Below are 16,962 nucleotides of genomic sequence, written 5' to 3'. Positions count from 1 at the left end.
AGCATTTGAGTCCGTTTGTCCGTTTGTCTGTTTGTTACTTGCCGCAAAGGATTCCAGCAAGTATGTTGATCGGTTGGTTTGTCTGTCTGTTTGTCTGTTTGTGTGCAGTATTACGTCTACACCGTTGCACATAGAATCGCCAAACTTTACACACATATTTGTCTTGACCTGGAATAGACTGTGCCCAATTTTTAACTCTGTCGGCACGAGGCTTCCATTATGACGTCATAATTTGATAATTCGACAAGTACAAAACTTCATCCAATCAAGATGCAATTTCTTGAGCGACATGATGGCATAAACTGGTGGAGAAAAAAAAAAAAAGATGACATCGGTCACGTGGTTTGGCCGCCATCTTGGAAAAACCGAAAAACTTTGCACCTCTATATCTCCGAAAGTGCTGAATAGAAAAATATTGAGACATGGCTCATTGTAAAGAACTCTCCATGGGGAATAAAATATGTTAATGATGATGTCATAGGTGCCTCCATTATGACCTCATAATTCGACAAGTACAAAACTTCATCCGATCAAGATGAAATTTCTTGAGCATCATCTAGGCATAAATTGGTGGAGAAAAAAACGATTGCTGACGTCATCGGTCACTTGGTTCTGCCGCCATATTTGTTTTACTACAAAACCCTTAAAAAACACTGAAAACACGTACTGGCGAGTATCTGCCATCTCTGATTGCTCTTTCTAGTTTGGCATTTGTTTCTCCTCGTTTTGTGACCAGTTACCACAACCTGCATCTACAATGCACGCACTTAGTCAATCCAGAGCACAGACGGTCGGGTTTTAGCGTGTAGTCACACAAGTGCTGATATATTTTGTGATCATGTATGTTTTCCCTATATAGTATTCCATGTTGGATGTTGTGTACAAAATATGATCTATAGAGGGACACAGATTCTACCATGTTTGGATGCCATCAAAGTTTCACCCAAAGGACACGTGGCTCTCATTAGTACTATGATCCTGGAACAGTTTGTGGTTCATGCAACTATTGATTAGCAAAGTAGACATTTTGAATTGATTACATGAATAATGGGAGTGTTGCAATATGCAAGTTCCAATTCCGGATGATTGGAAAGTCGGGGGTTATATAATTTACGCTGTCTTTCTGCAGGATACTGGAACATCACCGTCCACGGCAGGAAAAATTCCTTGCGGTTGTACACGAAGCTTCTACCCGAGGCTGCCCGCTGGGCAAAGGCCGTACAGCAAGTAATCGACGGAAAGAGCCAAACAGAGACACCCACCATGCAGCTCATGCGTGACATCGCGGTACGATGATGTTTGGGCCAGGTGACCCCGTCGGTACCGTGGGTGTGCAGTATGTTTACAGTGTGGGAGTGAGGCAGCCTGCTATGTGAAGATAGCATCCTTATGGCCTTTGCTTTTGCTGAAACTATTTTGTACAATGATGGAATTGAAGATTGGACATTGTATTTGCTATTGGGATCCATGCAGTAAGTATTTCAGCAGATTCCAGCATCGAGAGAGGTATACGTTTTAACGAAAAGTGAGATTTTAGATGAGGTGAACTAGGAGGATGACCTTTTGGTGCTTTAAACGAGACCCTGTGTCATTTGTCCATTAAATGTGCCTTGTTTGGCAACCTCAATGGAAGTCCTTAGAGCGTACGTGCGTGGGTCCGTCCGTCCGTCCGTTCATTCGAGGATTTGTAAATGTTTTTCTCAACAATTATCTTTGTTCAGCAACACTTTTGGGATCAATTCAACATCAGCAAATATATCTCGAATCTGCAATCCTCTAACCGAGGAACCTGACCCATGATCTTTATTTGTTTGTTCCACGGGGAGCTCCTGATGGTCATGCTTAACTTTCTTTCCGCAGGAGAGTGCACCATACCCAGATGATGTGGAGGAAATATACCGAAGGAACTCCATTATAAACCACTCGCACCGGCCGTTACACTCGCCATTGCTTCCTCTTCCCTTTGGAGACATCCCAGCAAATGGCAAGTTTTAGACTTGTAAAAAAAATTGTCATTGTTATACTCGTACGACTTTACTAGTCACGTGCTCTTCTGAAACTTTCAGGATAAATGAAACAATGGAGGTTTAAGTACATAGTCGCTGTTGTTATTGTTGTATAGCCCCAGACAGTGCTCTCGAACAAGCTCACAGCACGGACAGAGCCGATCGATCTCCCAGGAGAGCCCCAGAGATCCCCCACATATAGGATGGTGTACCCCCGCCATCACCAAGTCGGGGCCACGACAGAGTTAGAGAGAGAGGGAGAAAGGAAGAAAGAAAGAAAGACAAGAGGAAAAGGGCCGATCCATGGGGACCGATCGTGGCCACGCTGCCCTGACATATGTCCTGGCAACAAGGAAGAATGGGGAAGATTTGTCCCCATACTTGTGTTGGAGGGTACAACCACCACGAAGAGGCATCCCCGATAGTTGTAAACTGCATATTTGACACAGAGCTGAAAAGCACAAACTGAATTACACGATTAGCTGCTGGAAAGGAAATCCGTCAGAGGAATACCATCGTGACTGTGGGGCGGTTTGTTGGGTTCAATTCTGAATCACGTGATTCCTTGATAACATGATTGCTGGGCAGGTAATGCAGCTCCTGATGAAGTGTCCAAACTGAACGATATGTTTGAAGTGCATGTAGTATGTTTTATTGAATATTGTATGGAGATGGATGGCTAATACATATTATGAGAGCATTTGCATTTAATTTGATGTTACAGCACAAGCAACGAAGCTATGATCAGCATTTTTGTCACTCTACCAAATGACTTCTGGTGTAATCACCGCTTATTGATCTTCCCGTGGAAGTGATGTGGAACCGATGAGTCGTACACGTCCAAAGTCGGTCTTGGGATGTCCTTGTATTAAACTTACAATCATAAAGACTCTGAGAAAAGGGTCTTGCTATTCTTGGTAGCCTTTGACTCAAGCTCCGGACCACGATGATCTGCAGGTTTCCCCGTCATGCTACAAGCTTTGATCACTCAGGCCTAACTTTTACAAAATTTTGTGACACTCTTCATCACTGGAGGAGTTCCTCGTTTGGCATGTTTTTCATCAAACTTTGGAAAACCCGCCACTGTGTTGCATTTCCATATAAGTTTACTATGAATGTAGAATTGAACATGACACTTTCAAACACTACTCCGTAGGAACAAGACCGATATGCTAACAACAGTGTAGCCAGGCTTGGACCTGCTGAGTGTAGAATCTGCTGTTCCACTATCATGTGACCGGATCTTCAGCTCTGATTGATGGACATTTCTGAGGGACATACATACATACTGTACATACACCAGACGGACAGACAAATACTGTTCCAGATGGCATTGCCCTACGGGCTATATCGTAAAAATATGGCTGCCGAACCACGTGACCAATGATGTCATCAATTCTTTTTTTCTCGACCAATTTATCCCTAGATCACGCTCAAGAAATTTCATACTGATCGGATCAAGCATTGTACATGTCGATTGATGACGTCATAAAAAGGCTCCTACAGCATCATCATTAACATATGTTATTCCCCATTGGGAGTACTTTACAATGAGCTGCCTTTCATTTTTTTCCATGCGGCGGATTCAGACATTATAAGAGGTGCAAAGTTTTTTGGTTTTTCCAAAATGGCGCCCATATCACATGACCTCATCATTCTGGAAGTCGGCGTGACGTCACAGCTACGCACCGCGGCGCCGCCATCTTGGAATTGGGGAAAACATTGCACCATTCGCACGTGTTTATCACAGTTTGAAACCGCAAAATGCCGAAAAGCTGCTGTATTGTCGGCTGCACAGCCAACAAGCTGAAGAATCCAGAGCGGCAGTTTTATGTTGTACCTCAGGACCCGGTGAGACGCCAGAAATGGCTTTTTGCCATCAGTCAAGCCGTTTTACCACTTCTGGAAGGGTCCAACTCGGCCAGCTCTGGTCGCTGGTCACCCCTCTCTCAGCACACCTATGTGTGCTCGATCCATTTTATCACAGGTAAGTGCAACTTGACAACTGCTGCTGCTTCGGCCGGGCAAGGCTTGGCATACTCTAGATTACCGTTAGCCTTTTAAAATTAAACGCTGATTTATTGTGTGGTCGTCATAGAGGGGGCGGGGGGGGGGGGCACATTTGTCCACATACCGGTGCTGCGTCTACGGGGGCAATTCATCTGAGTACTGGTAGGTTATGACAACTTACAACTAACGCACTAAAACTAGTTTTTCGCCGCGATGATCGCTTTGCGCCAACTTTCACGCAATTTCCCCCAAACCAAGATGGCGGCGCGTTGCATGACCGACTTCCAGAATGACGCTATGATTTATCATTATACAATTCTACAGGCGGAGGCGCTCCTATAATGAAAATTTCGTGTCAATCGGACCGGCGGTTGCAGAGAAAACGGATTTTAAAGGGAATAAACCTGCAAAGTGCCAGGGACAGGAACATACATACTGTACATACACTGGACGGACGGACAGACAAACGCTGTCCCAGTCTCCCAGACGACATTGCCATTCGGGCTACGCCATAAAATTGATTTTCGTCGTGATGCAAATCAAGACCCAAAATGGACCTACGCACGGACATTGTTGTTGGATCCTCACAGATCATACTGTTACACATTCGCACTTTTGAAAGAATTAAGAGTGCACACTCACTTGGTGCTCCTCTTCATACTGTAACTCCATTTTGAACAGCTCAGACTTTATGATTTGTTTTTCTGTTACCTTGCAGTTCACAGTGAGCACAGGTATGCCAGTCTGGGTGACATGGTGCTCACCTTCGTACAGTGCAGTAACTCCATTTTGAACAGCTCAGACTTTATGATTTGTTTTTCTGTTACCTTGCAGTTCACAGTGAGCACAGGTATGCCAGTCTGGGTGACATGGTGCTCACCTTCGTACAGTGCAGTAACTCCATTTTGAACAGCTCAGACTTTATGATTTGTTTTTCTGTTACCTTGCAGTTCACAGTGAGCACAGGTATGCTAGTCTGGGTGACATGGTGTTCACCTTCGTACAGTGCAGTAACTCCATTTTGAATAGCTCAGACTTTATGATTTGTTTTTCTATTACCTTGCAGTTCACAGTGAGCACAGGTATGCCAGTCTGGGTGACATGGTGCTCACCTTCGTACAGTGCAGTAACTCCATTTTGAACGGCTCAGACTTTATGATTTGTTTTTCTGTTACCTTGCAGTTCACAGTGAGCACAGGTATGCCAGTCTGGGTGACATGGTGTTCACCTTCGTACAGTGCAGTAACTCCATTTTGAATAGCTCAGACTTTATGATTTGTTTTTCTATTACCTTGCAGTTCACAGTGAGCACAGGTATGCCAGTCTGGGTGACATGGTGCTCACCTTCGTACAGTGCAGTAACTCCATTTTGAACAGCTCAGACTTTATGATTTGTTTTTCTGTTACCGTGCAGTTCACAGTGAGCACAGGTATGCCAATCTGGGTGACATGGTGCTCACCTTCGTACAGTGCAGTAACTCCATTTTGAACAGCTCAGACTTTATGATTTGTTTTTCTGTTACCGTGCAGTTCACAGTGAGCACAGGTATGCCAATCTGGGTGACATGGTGCTCACCTTCGTACAGTGCAGTAACTTCATTTTTAACAGCTCAGACTTTATGATTTGTTTTTCTGTTGCCTTGCAGTTCACAGTGAGCACAGGTATGCCAGTCTGGGTGACATGGTGCTCACCTTCGTACAGTGCAGTAACTCCATTTTGAACAGCTCAGACTTTATGATTTGTTTTTCTGTTACCTTGCAGTTCACAGTGAGCACGGGTATACGAGTCTGGGTGACGAGGCGGTGCGGCTCTTCCACTGCCTGCTACAGCTGGACACCACGCACGACCCGGTACCCATCATGCAGGGTATGCTGCAGACCTGCATCGATCTACCGCCATTGCGTGACGAGCTCTACTGTCAGCTGGTGAAGCAGACGAGCAACGGTGGAATAGCGCATGGCCTCCGATCCTGGCAGGTGTTTGCCTGCGCGTCCTGCTGCTTCATACCTTGCAGCTTCGTGCTGCAGTACCTGATGGGGCACCTGCGCAGGTGCCTATCCTACATAATCCTCTACAATCTTATAAAATTGCTGTACCAGCCTTTCCTTTTATTTGTTGTTGTTTTAAAGTCTTTTTTTTTTTTTTTTTTTTTGGTGATGTTGCCTTTTCGTAAGGGAGCGTTTTAGCACCTGTTCAAATCACTAAAAGGCATTTAAAATGAACTACAACCTGTTGGCTGGTATCACCTGAGGCCTTGACTCTGAGAGGTAACTGGGCTGTCCCACAGAGGACTAAATTGAGTTTGATGGAATCTTTCAAGGTCCAGTAGACATTTGGTGAAAATGGCAGTTTTTGTAACGAAATGTTTGATGCTCATACTGATCCTTAGGACAAACAAGAACCTGAACTTTGAACCCATTTTTCTCACCTTGTATTATTTGATAACCCAGTTTACTTCTCAGTGGATCACATGTAGATGAGGCAGCGCAGGTAGATTAACCTCTCTGTTAAGGTCATCCATGAGCTGCCTGGGTTTTTTTCGTACCCCAATGGTGGCACGGTAATTCTGCGATGAATTGTCAGAGAGTGCTCAATGAGAGGAAGTCGAAACATTGTTCCATTTTTGCTCCAAACGTTGCTCCATTTTTGCTCCATTTTTGCTCCAAACGTTGCTCCATTTTTGCTCCAAACGTTGCTCCATTTTTGCTCCATTTTTGCCCCAAACGTTGCTCCATTTTTGCTCCATTTTTGCTCCAAACGTTGCGCCATTTTTGCTCCATTTTTGCCCCAAACGTTGCTCCATTTTTGCTCCAAACGTTGCGCCATTTTTGCTCCATTTTTGCTCCAAACGTTGCTCCATTTTTGCTCCATTTTTGCCCCAAACGTTGCTCCATTTTGGAAACGTTTCAGAGGCAAAACTATGACTTCTCTTACCGATGGCATCAGGAAACTCAACCATCGCTGGGGAAAAAGGACTAACACCTGTGCCAGGTTTAACCTTTTGTTTCCTCAATATCACATTTATTTATGTATCCTCCGAGGACCAGCTTGGTTTTCAGTTTTGTTGCGCATACTTCATAGATTCCTCAGTTTGTTCCTGTTTTCAACTTGAATACTTGATTTTTTTTGAACCTTGCTGTTGTTGCCCGCAGGGTGAGGGCACGGCTAGCAGGCACGGAAGCGGAGCGATATGTGGAGTTCGTGTATGGTGCCATCGAGCGCACGCGGGATCGCCATGTTGTTCCCAGCCGTGCCGAACTCCAGGCGGTCATGGCTCTCGACGAGGTGACGGCCATGGTGTACTGCCACGGCGGAGGCTCGTGTCAAATTTCCATCTCGTCCCACATCACCGCTGGCGAGGTCGGTTGAGGCAAACTCCGTTCTTCTCTCGACTTGGCCCAGGAACCTAGATGGCTCTAGAACCTAGATGGCTCAAGAACATAGATGGCTCTGGAACCTAGTTGGATCTAGAACCTAGGTGGCTCTAGAACCTAGGTGGCTCTAGAACCCAAATGGCTCTAGAACCTAGATGGCTCTAGAACCTAGATGGCTCTGGAACCTAGATGGCCCTAGAACCTAGATGGTTCTAGAACCTAGATGGCTCAGGAACCTAGATGGCTCTAGAACCTAGATGGTTCAATAACCTAGATGGCTCAAGAACGTAGATGGCCCCAGAACCCAGATGGCTCTAGAACCTAGATGGCTCGAGAACCCAGATGGCTCTAGAACCTAGATGGCATTCGTAAGTTATGATTAGATTAGATGTGTTACTGTTAACCCGTCATGGCCTTGTAGGTTGTGGAACGACTGCTGAAAGGCCTGGAGATGGAGGGCAGCCGTAACCGTTTTGCCTTGTTTGAGCATGGCGCTGACGGGGAGCTGGCCATCGAAAGCAGAACTCTCCTGGTCGATGTCCTGGCCAGGTTTGAAAGGTATGAAGCCTCTGCTCATTTTGCTTCCATTGTGTTTGGTACAAACTCGTACATTGTTTTCTGATTAACTAAATCTTCCTCCACGAGGACGGTAGAACCCGTTTCTATCACTTGATTTGTTTTTTCTTCCAAAATTAGCATTTTACGAGTTTGGCGAATGAGATCATTAACTGCATCCACTGATTGAATGTACAGATTGTGCTCTGTTGATATCCACTGTTTCTCCAAAATATCAATCAAATTCCTCAGTTGCAAGCCAAATGTGTATCAGAATCCAGGCTTTTAAACTTTGATCAGAATCTGAAAGTAAATAATCTGAACTTTTTAAGGTAAGCCTTTGGGTGTCCCTCATCATTGTCCCGAAACATCTTTATCCGGATGTTGAGATTTAGGCAGAGGTGCCTTTTCAATGGTAAAATATTATGTCAAGCACAATCCGAGGGCATTAGGTCGACCACAACTTGTGGACTGCCACCGCATGTACATATGACCAGGTATGACAGGGAGAGAGGCCTCCCTGAAGCCAGGTGGGTTTTAAATGAGCCACCTGGGTCTTTAATCCTGAATTATAATAGCTGAAATGACCTTGGGCTACAGACACCGACAATCATCGACCATAGTTTGGTGTTGGTTCACCTTATTTGACCTATGACCCTCTCCCGGCCTCCCCTGGGTTAAAGGATGATTCACGCACATCAGCACACATGGTTATCGGTTTGCCATGTTAACTCCTTTTCTGATTAGCACTCGGTCAAAGGTTAACTGTGTGGATGTAAAATATTTCTTACATCTTGGTGTTTTCTATGTTTATCTAATTAAACGCTGTATACCTGTTTTCAAATTGTATTTACATCATGTAAATAATTTTGTTAAAAAAAAGTGGTTTCTTTCGAATTTTGTAGAAACCTGTTAGGAAAGTAAAGGATAGGTTGGTTGTTGTTCCGTGTGCACCCTGTGACTGCTGGTTGCATCATCTTTCTGGAAGCGCAGCTGTGCCACTGATGCAGATGCAAACTCTCTGGAAGCAAAAACTGTAAAACAGTAAGCCGGTACTCATTTTGCCGACCTCGGAAGGATGGCAGGCTGAGTCAACCCACCTGGTGTTAATCCATTCATTAATTCATTCACCTGGTTTCTACGACAGGGGCTCGAACTCAAGAACCTAAGATCTTAAGCCAGCCACGTTAACCGTTATTGCCAACACCTGGCTGATAGGTTGGTAAAGGTGATGTTTGTAAGGGGGAAGGTGATGGAGATTGGTGGTACCTGGTGTACTTTTGGGGAATGGAGAGAGTATTGATCATTCTTTTCTTTCTTTCCTACTTTCTTTCTTTCTTTCTTTTCTATACAATATATCGAGGCTCATGGAGGAGTTAGAATATTGAACAGACCTGGACATAACAGAGCAAAATGATGAGTAGAAAGATAGAGGAGGGGGGGGGGGGGTGGGACATACCAACAGCAGGGACAAGGGATAAAATATAAGGAAATTGGGAGAAATAATGGATGTTGGGAAGAATGAGGAGTAGGGGACAACCCGGAGTGAACAAGATGAATACATTCGCAAACTCTCTGGAAGCAAAAACTGGTATCTTGAAAAAGTTGGGATTGTGTTCGGAGGTGTTCGGAGAGGGTATACAAGATTATGGTTGTGGTTGGAGGATAATGTGAGATGGTGGTGAACAGGTGCCTTGATTGAACAATGAGATTGAAGAGAATGTGTAGATTGTTTCCACGGGTGGGGAAAAACAGTGATGAATGAGTGTAGGTGAGCAATGATTTCGGGAGTTTTATTCGATTGGAGTTACTGGCAGACTGATTGTGTTGTGCAGAAAGACAGAGACCTCCGACTTGTCTGGGATGGCGAAGTGATAGGCCCATTGACTCAGCCTCGTCGTGAGAGATTCCAACAATCTTGAAGGCCTTGGTTTCCATGGCATCAAGCTGAGAAAGGTGTGAGGCAGGAGCACCAGCCCAGAAGGGAGGGCAGTACTCCATCAAGGTTTGGATGAAGGCCTTGTGTTCGCAAAGGAAGAACTTTGTACGGTGGAAGATGCCCAGTCAGGGACAGGCTTTGGAGACCAACGTTGAAATGTTGTTTGCCCAAGAAAGATCATGGCTGATAGTGAGACCCAGGAGTTTGAACGGCTGAACTTCCTCAAGAGGATTATTATTAAGAAAGTAAATAGGAGGGTTTGCCAGATTTGGAGAGAGATAGTGAGAGACAGTGTGTGAGATTTTTCAGGATTGAAAGACACATTCCAAGTGTTTCACCATCTTGTGATTTTGTCACGGTCAGAAGAGAGGGAAGAGTCTGCAGCGTGTCAGAAGGATGAGGGATGTCACGGCAGAGAGTGGAGTCTTCAGCAAATAGATAAAGAGGATTTTCCCAGAGAGTCATTTGATGAAGATTAGAAATAGCATTGGGCCCAGAACACTGCCGTGGGGCACTCCAGCCTTGACAGGGAGAGGAGATGAAAGGATTTCGTTGAGAGCCACACTTTGGCTACGAGAGTGGAGGAAGTCAGTAAGCCATGTGTGGAGTTGGCCTTGGATTCCATAGGCAGAGAGTTTGGAGAGTAAGGCGCGATGCCAGACTGTATCAAAAGCAAGAGATATGTCCAGGTATTAAAAACTCAACAGGACTTTGTCCTGCTCTCGCACCTCCTTGCCATGCGATGATCATAACAAAAACTCAACAGGATTTTGTCTTGCTCTCGCACCTCCTTGCCATGTGATGATCATAACTTCCAAATTTGTTTAAATTCTCCACAATCATTTAGGAGATGCCATGACAGGTGGGGCCACTTACAATATCCCCCTATTTTTTTCAAAAAGCGTGGGGATAATTAAAAAGGCTTCAGTCAGTGTTTAATGGGCGTTGAAAAGATTGTGAGTAGTGATGGGGGATGATGTGAGATGGTGGTGCCCTGCCTGCTTGAAGTGGTATAGACCAACCTCCAGTAGGTGGGTCTACATACGATAGAAAAGAAGAACAAAAGAGATGAGGTGTGCAGTTTTAAGAGTTTAACCAGGAGGGGTTCCTTGAAGAATGTTTGCATCCTGAAGTTGCTGTTTGAGGTTTGTGGTGGAGTGTGGTTTCATAGGCTGACATAGCAGAAGGAGCTCGACCCGAGGGGAAGCTACCAATTTGTCTGCAATACAAGAGCAAGAGACTCTCAACTGCTTTGGCCTCATCGATGGAGATCCCATCAATGTTGAGCTTTAGATTCCATAGATCCCACGAGAGACTGATTTGAAGCTGGGGCACCAGCCCATAGGGGAAAGCAATACTCCATTGAGCTACATTACATGTATACACAAACCTAAGGGACTAAACTTGATTACACAACTAAAGGACCAACCTTGAACCCTCTTAAAAGGCTGATGTTGTGATATTGATAATTTATTTTTGTTACACTCGCAGAACTCAAACGGTTGTCATGGTGTGTAACGAATGTGCACTGATTGAGAATGCCTGGGTGTAGGGTCGTTGCCAGGGGTGAGATAACGAAGAAACAACAACCAAAGATCATCTTCAAGATCTACTGCTTCCTCGACACCGTTGGTGTTTCTCATGACAGCATCGAGTTTGCCTTCATGTTTGAGCAGGTGAGATGTCCCGTCAATCATTCTCAGTGACATCGTGTATTAAAGTCTTATCTACGTCGGAGAAAAGCTTGGTGTTGACTTAACAGTTAAGGTGTGGCTTGAGATCTTAGGATCCTGAGTTCAAGCCCCTGTCATGCCTTTGAATTAACACCAGGCGGGTTGACTCAGCCTGTCCTCCTTCCGAGGTCGGCAGAATGAGTACCAGCTTACTGGGATGAATGAGCCATTGGAGTATCCTGTGTCGGAGTGACGACTCTTCCAGGATTGTGCCCAATAGCCTAGAAACTGCTTCAGCAGCCCCATGTATCTGAAGATGCAAAAGGAGTGCTCTTCTTCTACATCAGAAATACAAGGAGCAGCCTTAAATTAGACTCGGTGGCATAACCAGTGCAGGTCTGATGGACTTGATGGCCTCCTGCATTGAAATTCATTGTAAGGGAACATGTATTAAACAAGTCAGAAAAAACATTTTATGAAAAAACATGCAGGGATGGAATCCCCCAAAAATAACCAAACAAGGTAGGAATGAATGATAAGGTATGAATGACATCACAATACAACACAATCTGTTTACGGATTGCCATCATGACAACTTTTGACCTTCTTAACTTTTGAAGTCCTCTATTACGTTCGCCACTGAAGGTGGATGGAGGTTATGTTTTCACCCCTGTCTGGCTGTTTGTTAACAGGATAATGCAAAATAATTGTGGACGGATTTGGACGAAAATTGGTGGAGAGGTTGAGTATGTGACAAGGACGAAATTATTAGATTTTGGTGAAGATCCGGATCTGAATCCGGATACTAGAATATTTTAAGTGATTCTTCTCCATGAGAGATAGGGCCAAAGACAATATATAGCACGGTATCTCAAAAGGTTTTGGACGGATTTGGACAAAACTTGGTGGACAGGTTGGTGTGTGGCAAGTAAGAATTCGATTTTCGGGAAGATTCGAATATGAATCTAGATATGCGTTGTCGTTGTCATTATGATACCGGTGCAATACCCAAGAAAGAATGTCGCTTCCTTCAATTGGAATCATTGTAATTGCTTCAGCCATGATTGTGCCAGGCACTATGATATTTATCAACATTTTGAGGCTTAACAAAACGACAATTTTGCAATCTCTCGACGTGGTACTTTAGAGATGCATCTTGGCCTATTTTTCATCCTTGTTAGTTATGTAAATGTTAGAGAATAAAGGTTTGCTTTTAAATGCGTATGACCTCGCTCTGTAGTAATTTTTAGCTCACCTGGAACGAAGTTCAGGGGATCTTATGCGATGGCGCGTCGTCCGTCAGTCCATCCGTCCATCTGTCTGTAAACACTTGAAACATCTTCTCCGAAACCGCTGATGGGATTGCGACCAAATTTGGCACAAATTATATTTGTTGTGTTGTGACTAAAGTTTGTTCACAGCATTAAAGAAAATCGAAGTCTAAGGTGGTCTACCGGGGGTCAAAGTGAATCCAGGTTTGACCCTCCAAAATAGGAATTTGCCTTTTCCTCTGAAACGACACACACTATTTCGATGAAACTTTACCACAACTTTCATCTCCCGGGATGTACCAAAGTTTGTTCACGGCATTTAAAAAATCTGCTCCTTTGGTGTGCCTCGGGTCTACGGGGGTGGTGGGTGTGCCTCGCAAAATAGGTATTTGCTTTCTTCTCAGAAACTACACATGCAATACTGATGAAACTTGACCACAACCTTAATCCCCTGTGTTGTCCCAAAGTTTGTTCCTGGCATTTGAAAAATCTGGGTCTAAGGTGATCTATGGGGGGGGGGGGGGGGGGGCTTGCCTCTCAAAATAGGTATTTGCTTTTCTCTCAGAACCTACACAAAAATTTTGATGAAACTTCACCACAACCTACATCATTCGTGATGTACCAATGTTTGTTCAAGGCATTGGAACAATTGGGGTCTGAGAAGGTACACGGGAGAATGTACACGGGAAAAATTGGGAGAAGGTGGGGGGTATTTTTTTGTTTGTTTGTTTAAAGTCTGATGATTATGTTAGTATGACTCTACATGCTGCCCTGTCTTCTAGCAACCATTGAAATTGGTTTAAAATACCTTTAGTCAGTGCAGTATACTGTTTATTCTACCAGGTGAGCACCAGTGGTATTGACCCTATGTTTATTTAAGCATATCATTTTGTACACATTTGAAAGGGCGGCCATTTTTATGCCTCCGCCTTTGAAGTTGCCGGAGGCATTATGTTTTTGGGTTGTCCATCCGTCTGTCCATCCGTCAGTACGGGTAAAACCTCGTTTTTCTCAACAACCATATGTCTGATTGAGACAAAACTTTCAGGGTAGGAGTGACACCCATGCAGAATATTTTTATGATAATTGTGACGTCATATGTCATGTGGTATGGCAGCCATCTTGGATTGAAAGCAAATAATTAAAAAAAAATTCTCTGAAACCACCATATGGAAAATTTGAAACTTGGCACATTGTCAAGTACTCCCAAAGGGGAACAAAAGCATGATGATGACATCATAGGTGAAGTGGTATTCCAGCCAAAAATGTTATAATCAAATTCCCTATCCTAAAAATCTGAAATTTCATGCACATGATCTATGACCCATTTGTATTGAAATATTAAATTTATGACATCATACATCACATGGTTTGACAGCCATATTGGATTTAAACTAAAACCTTTAAAAAAACATCTCCCAATCCACCAAATTGATTGACTCGAAACTTTACATGTGTCATTGACTAGGCATGGCGATTAAAAGATGATCACGAAAACATCATTGGTCACATTGTATGGCAGCCATATTGGATTGAAAGAAAATATTAAATAATTGAATAATCTCTGAAACCACTCACCCTGTCGATGCGAAATTTTAGAAATATCTAACACCATTGTTGCATATAGTTTGAAAATGATGATGTCGTAGGTCACGTGGTTTGGCAGCCATTTTGGATAGAAACACGAACCTTATCCGATCAACTCTGACAACAAGTTCACAAACGTGATCCCCTACCCATACATATGCAGTGTACATTTTTTAAACGTCATATGTCATGTGGTATGACAGCTATATTAGCTTGAAAGCCGATATTTAAAAAAATCCCTTCTCTAAAACTGCTTCACCAATCAATGTGAAACCTGTCATGGCTGGTGAAAATGTGACACTTGAAAACAGCTGAATGGATTTAAATTCAAACTTGTTTATTTTTAGGACAGTAATCGATGGCATCTACCCATTGTGGGACTATGCGGAGGCATATTGGCCTCCACAGTCACATTGTTAGTCAATTGGCCTCCACTCCACAGCCACAGATAGTCACATTGTTTACTCTAGTTTCTCCATGTCATCCCTACATTTGGAGTACTATCGTACTCCATGATATTAACAATTTATATGGAATTGTCCTACATTGTCCTCATCTTCCTTTTCTCCCTATAGGCACATGAGGAAGTTCTTCGAGGCCATTTTCCTGCCAGTGAGGAGAACTTACAGTGGCTTGCTGCTTTGAGATTACAATTTGTCCATGGTAACTGTCCTGCTGCTGGTTTTGATGGTACAGAGCTTTCCTTGTCAGATGTGTACCCAACTGTTCAGCACGTCGTCCAGCCATCGTCGGTGGCTGATGATAGTCTACTCTCAGAATCCTCTTCCAAGTCTCCCTCTTCAGAAAAGGAAGAGCGAGGTAGGATGACGTGTCTTTTGTAGTGCTGTGATTTTGGGAACTTGGATAATATTACCAAATTGCCAACTATCCCAGATTCTCCAAAAGTCCCATACTTACCATTTTACTTTATACTTTTACCATCTATAGAAGGAATTCTTACATATCAGGATGTATTTTATCGTATTAACTGGTACGGTACTCGGAAGAGCGCATACCTCCACCAGGCTGAACAGTTTACGTTTTGTATCCCACTGATAGGCCCGATCTGAGGCCAGATCTTCACCAAAACTGAATCCATTCGTTCTTGTCACACACACAACCTATACACCAAGTTTCGTCTGAATCAGTCCATAAAAATTTCAGATGTCCTGCTCACAAGCAAATAAACAGACGGACAAATAAACAGGTGTGGCAACATAACCTCCTCCAGGGGAAGTCATTAATCGGGGGAAGTCCACCTTAGGTGGTGGAAGTAATTACACATCTTGGTGGATCATATTCTATTCTGAGGATGTTATGAATGCTCCCCCATAACAACGCACAAATGAAGGGTTCATGTTGTACAAATGGCAATGCTTCCCAGTAGTTTTCTTGCACGGTCAAAGCTTGCATGGTAGTTTGGCACACACTCGCGAGAAACGCACAAAGTAATAATAAAACAGCGAAATGACCGTTCTTTAATATCTGGAATGTAAGCAATATAAGGAAAGGAAGGTAATATGTACTAACATTACATGCATCCAACACACAATATTTCAACACCACGTGGTGCCACCCAAAATTAAATCCACATTAATGTTCGTCTTTATTTTCATATTATGATTCCCACAACTTTTCAAATTCTGGATGATTTTTTGCTTTTCATTCTTAAAGGTTTTTACACAAACATGGACTGTATGTGGTTTTAATGTTAAAATCCACATTAAATTATGGCTCACAAAGTTTATCCGACAAAAAAGTACCAGGACAGGCCTGGCGTGACCCTTAAGGTGCAAAGCTCAGTAGTCAATGTTTTCATAACAGAAACATTTTCCTCGTGTGTTGTGCAGTTAGGCGAGCGAACAGGAGCAACCCGAGGACAGGCCTACTGCGGCGCAGCCTGCGTGCTGCCGGCTCTCTGTCACTGCGTCTCCGACGCCAAGACAGTGAACCCGGAATGGAAATTAGAGCACACGACGAACCTCTGCTCCCCCGAGCGGGGCTCTTAGATAAATGGCGGCAACTGCAGGGATTGGACCCGCAAGATGCCTCTCGCAAGTACATGCAGTTGATTTGCAGGTGGCCTGGCTATGGTTCCACCATCTTTGATGTGCTGGTGAGTGTCGTTTTGCTTTTTCAGTATAGTGAACCACAGCTTGCCCTATGTTGTTATCGATTGCATTTCTTTGCAGACTAGAATGAGCTGCAACATTCTGTATGATAATTCAAATGGCATTGACTATCCTGTCAGATGTTTAAAATATATCGTTATTTCCAGTACTTCAATTTAAATAGAAGTACAGGTCAAGTTTTTTTAAATTTGTTTTAGTGATCGTTTTTAGAAGTTTTTTTTCTTTGGACAAACTAGTGAATCCATTTATTGCTCAGAGATGTAGCAATTTGAAAGGTAGTGCACTTCCATATCGCACCTCTTAACTATTTTGGAGACTGTAAATGCATGTACTGCAAGAGCACTTGCTGCAAAGGTTATAATCAATCGGGGGTTCCTCCCACCCATCCACCTGGTTTAGGAATTTATTATACAG

General features: G+C 43.6%; 1 protein-coding gene across 5 annotated transcripts in view; it reads left to right on the top strand.

Moving 5' to 3' along the window:
* Positions 1-16,962, top strand: part of LOC137433757 (unconventional myosin-X) — a 401,142-nt gene that overhangs the window by 373,362 nt on the left and 10,818 nt on the right. For all 5 annotated transcript variants that reach the window (XM_068126040.2, XM_068126039.2, XM_068126037.2 and 2 more), the window contains 8 exons: positions 1,130-1,287; positions 1,861-1,984; positions 5,779-6,067; positions 7,170-7,377; positions 7,813-7,949; positions 11,438-11,561; positions 14,992-15,235; positions 16,267-16,532. In XM_068126040.2, coding sequence (XP_067982141.2) covers positions 1,130-1,287; positions 1,861-1,984; positions 5,779-6,067; positions 7,170-7,377; positions 7,813-7,949; positions 11,438-11,561; positions 14,992-15,235; positions 16,267-16,532 — 1,550 coding nt within the window. The remainder of the gene's footprint in view (positions 1-1,129; positions 1,288-1,860; positions 1,985-5,778; positions 6,068-7,169; positions 7,378-7,812; positions 7,950-11,437; positions 11,562-14,991; positions 15,236-16,266; positions 16,533-16,962) is intronic.

This window comes from Myxine glutinosa, chromosome 10, assembly GCF_964187855.1.
Source record: "Myxine glutinosa chromosome 10, kmMyxGlut1.1, whole genome shotgun sequence".
Lineage (NCBI taxonomy): Eukaryota > Metazoa > Chordata > Myxini > Myxiniformes > Myxinidae > Myxine > Myxine glutinosa.
This window is presented reverse-complemented; position numbering and strand designations above follow the sequence as displayed.